At 47.2% G+C, this 3,690-nt stretch overlaps 1 protein-coding gene across 1 annotated transcript in view; it reads right to left on the bottom strand.

Annotated features, from left to right (window-relative positions):
- Nucleotides 1–1,287, bottom strand: part of ANXA5 (annexin A5) — a 46,255-nt gene extending 44,968 nt beyond the window's left edge. The window contains exon 1 of the mRNA XM_006881130.1: nucleotides 1,279–1,287. Coding sequence (XP_006881192.1) covers nucleotides 1,279–1,287 — 9 coding nt within the window. The remainder of the gene's footprint in view (nucleotides 1–1,278) is intronic.
- Between the last annotated feature and the right edge of the window lie 2,403 nt (nucleotides 1,288–3,690).

Raw genomic sequence — 3,690 nt, 5'->3', positions numbered from 1 at the left:
GAGATGGGGGAATTGTATACTAATAACGGAGCGAACTGGTGGGGAGGGGTGGGCAGGGAGAAAAGTGCGGCAATGAATGAATGGAAATACAAAACCTCTGTAAATGTCTATTAAAAATTAATAAAAGAAGAAAAAAGAAAGAGGGGAGGAGAAGAAAAAAAAAGATGGAGTTGTGATGCTGGAAAAAAAAAAGGTTAGCCATTGGGCAATTCAAGGAGTGTATTCCACAGGGTCACCATTAGTTGAAGTGTCAAACTGCCTATAGATAATTTTATACACACACACACACACACACACTCTTTCAAAAAGTTGAATGTTTAATATTAGCCTTCTTTGCTGGTTTTTTTAACGTATTAAAGAGGGAGGAAAGGGAACAGAATTATCCTTGGTAAGTCAGGAGGGCGAGCGAGTCCTTAGCGAGTTGCACTGGTACCTCAAGAGGGCACTTCTTATGCAGTTCAAATCCACCAGTGACTCCCTGGAAAGATATGCAATCTCCTCCCATTCGATTTACAGTCTCTGAAAAGCTGCTGATGGGCCAGCTATGAGTGGGTTTAGACTCGACCACAATGTTTGAATTTTAAGCTAATAAGTATGAAAAATAGCCAAGAAAGCCAATATTAGGTAATCAGCTTTTCAACTAGTCCCAAGGCGAATTCAGAACTCGTTCCACAAGTTTATTACTTTTTAAAAAGTAGTTCTTTTAAAATCAGTTTCTTGAAGGGGAGGGGGTAATGAACACGAAATACAGAGCTGTTCCTTTCAATAAAATAGGCAGGAGAGACTGGAAAAAAAAATGCCCACCCACAGTATTAAAATACAGAAAACTTGGCTAAAAAATAAAGGAACGGGTGGAGGAGCAAAAAAAAAAAAATGCGTTCGCCTCACATGACCACGATGAGCTGTTCCTACTCTGGTTCTAATTTTAGAGAGAATGAATTTTAGGGAGGGCCCACTTTTACACATTCACTCAAGAGGAGGAGTGCACAAAAATCTGGCCACGTCACCAGTTCCAGCTAGGCTCCGCGCTCCTCCTGGCGGGCAGGTCCGGGGACTCCGCGGGAAGCAGGAGCAGCGACATCGAAAAAGGGGACAAGACGGGGCAGGGTAATGGGGGGAGGAAGGAGGCTGGAGAGGGGAAGTATGCAATGAGCACGATGTGTTCCTATTACTCGCAGATTCCTTTTTCTCCTAAACTTTTTGGGCATTAAGACAAATCCTAAAACTCCTTTTGACGCGCGCTAAGTTGTCGTAGTTCCAAGACTTGCACGGCCTTACCTGTGCCATGGCGAATGCTCAAGTCAGGAGATGGTGATTCGAGACTGCAAGAAAGGACAGAGATAGTTGGTGGGGCGAAGTGGACTGTAGTTTCAGCCCCACCCAGTAGGGCAGGTCGGAGGATGAGCTGCGGGGCTCCCGGCGCACCAGGCGGACGCGCCCTAGTCCGCGCTCAGGTCTGTGACTGCCCCGCCGCCCCGCCGAATGAACCTGTCGCTGGGCACCTCGTTCCCCACTCGAGCGGTGAGCCCCTGGCCGAGGAAGCGGCACTCACCCAGGCAGAGCGCTTCGAACCTTACCAGCAGCGGTGGCGTGCACAGAGCGTCTGCGTAGGGATGCGGACCGAGACCAGATCAGCCGCTTTCAGCCAGCTCCAAGCAACGGAAATGCCACCTGCCCCGCCCCGGCCTGGCCCTCAGAGGCCCTCGCCCAACCCAAACTAGCCAGGCACGCCCACCGCCCTTGGTCCGCCCCGCCCACCGCCCATGCCGACCGCACCCACCGCCCCGCTGGTCTCGCAGCGCCGAAGCAGAGTGGTTCAATGCGCCTGCGTAAAGCGAGGTCTGTCCCGAGTCTCGGCTGCAGTCCCGCGCTTCCCAAAGCTTTGGGTGGGGCCCGATCCTGGCCTAGTTGCGACAGGAGGAGGCGCTGTCACCCCGAAAGCCTGAGAACAACCTTGTCCTCTCTCTGCACGAAGGATGTGGGGAGCTGTCCGGTATTCGGGATCCCAGGGCCCTAAGGCCTTCGCCCTGCCTGTGGTCTCACCCCCGGTGCTCCCAACATAGCCGTGCAGTGTGTGGGCCGCCTTTTTGCAAAGTCATTGCAGCCAAGGACAAGGCGTCTTTGACCATGGAAATAGAAAAATATGAAGCTGTAAGAGCAAAGCCCTTTATAAGGTGTTGGAAGTTTGTATTAAGAAGAAAAAGTGTGAATGCTTGTGTTCTAGACGATCCTTTCTTAATTTTCCAGTCCTTTTGTAGTAAATTTAGAGTTCTTTAAAGTCTCTGTCAAGGATCCATTTCTATTTTCAAAACTAGCCTTGAACTTTAACATAAACTTAAAACTGGACTATGTTCTATATTGGTACAAATACATTGAAATAAATATGTATGCGTGCGTATATATATATATACACACATATATACATACAAACAGAGAGGCGAGCTAACTAAACTGATGTAGAAAAGCACAGACACTTTGCCTTTCTCAGCATTAGAAACCTGAGGCGCCAGGGAGGAGTGGGGAAAGGCTTGAAACACTGTATAGTATCCTCTAGAGGATGTGAGGTACAAAATGCTCTAGAAGTTTCAGCAGGCAGGGAACAGTTAGGAAGGAAAAGAAGGGATGACCTGCCCTCCGGGGAACTTAGGAGCTAGAACTAAAATAAAAAGTGTTCAAATGTTCACTCTGCCTGCATACCAGGTGTGTGACTTGGACAAATTGTTTAATTTCTCATATCCTGTTTCCTTATCTAGAGTAATGGTTAGGAATAAATGAATTAATCTGTGTAAATGCTTAACATGCCTAGTAAAACATAGAAGCATTGGTTCTTTCTACTTCCAAAATGTCTCACTACCAACCCTCATTTCCCATTCTGGGGAATCTGGGCATCCAAACCCCACTTTCACATTCTGAAAAAGGAGAAACTTGCCTCTTCTGGAGGAACTGTTGCTGCCCTATCACCAGGTGAATCTCTCTGGGCTAATCAACCTCGAGCTTCCTGGTGTCATTCCCTCTCTCTGCCTAAACTAGAGCCTCCACTCAATGGATGATCAAGCAACAGCTGCCCTAGTTCCTCATTCACCACCCTCCTTTCCATATACAGGCTCTCTTGTCACCGACTGTTGGTGCCAAAAACTTCAAAGCACCTCTGAGAATTCAGTCCAAGCAATTTAGTTCTTCCAAGGAGCCCTGTTTAAAAACTTAACTGCTAACCAAAAGGCCAATGGTTGCAATCTACCACTTGCTCCATGAGAACTTCATCCATCTTTAAAAGACCTAGGGCAGGAAGCTGAGGTTAAACTGCATTCCTCAGTGTGCTGTTTCTACCATCACAAATACATCCCAATGGGACATGCTAGAATGGAGAACACCATCCAGCTGTTCCGAATAGTTAGCCTTTAGATTTGAAGTAGTTGTAGCATCCCTGGGGAAAACAGTTCAAATTTGCTTCCAGACCCTTGCCCTGGGCTAACTGTTTAAAAAAGAAATCTCCTTATTGATCCTACTGCTGACCAGACATTAAGAGCAGAAACTCTCTGCTCAAAAGAAGAAGGTTTAGGGGTGAGGGAGAAATCATGAACAAATCCTTTCACATTGAGTTGATTCAGCTTATTGTGACCCTGTAGGACAAAGTTGTAAGTTTTATGGACGTAGACTTTCCTAAATTTCTCCTGTGGAGTGGCTCAGGGG

This window comes from Elephantulus edwardii, unplaced genomic scaffold (assembly GCF_000299155.1).
Source record: "Elephantulus edwardii isolate Elephantulus edwardi_28Jun2011 unplaced genomic scaffold, EleEdw1.0 scaffold00012, whole genome shotgun sequence".
Lineage (NCBI taxonomy): Eukaryota > Metazoa > Chordata > Mammalia > Macroscelidea > Macroscelididae > Elephantulus > Elephantulus edwardii.
This window is presented reverse-complemented; position numbering and strand designations above follow the sequence as displayed.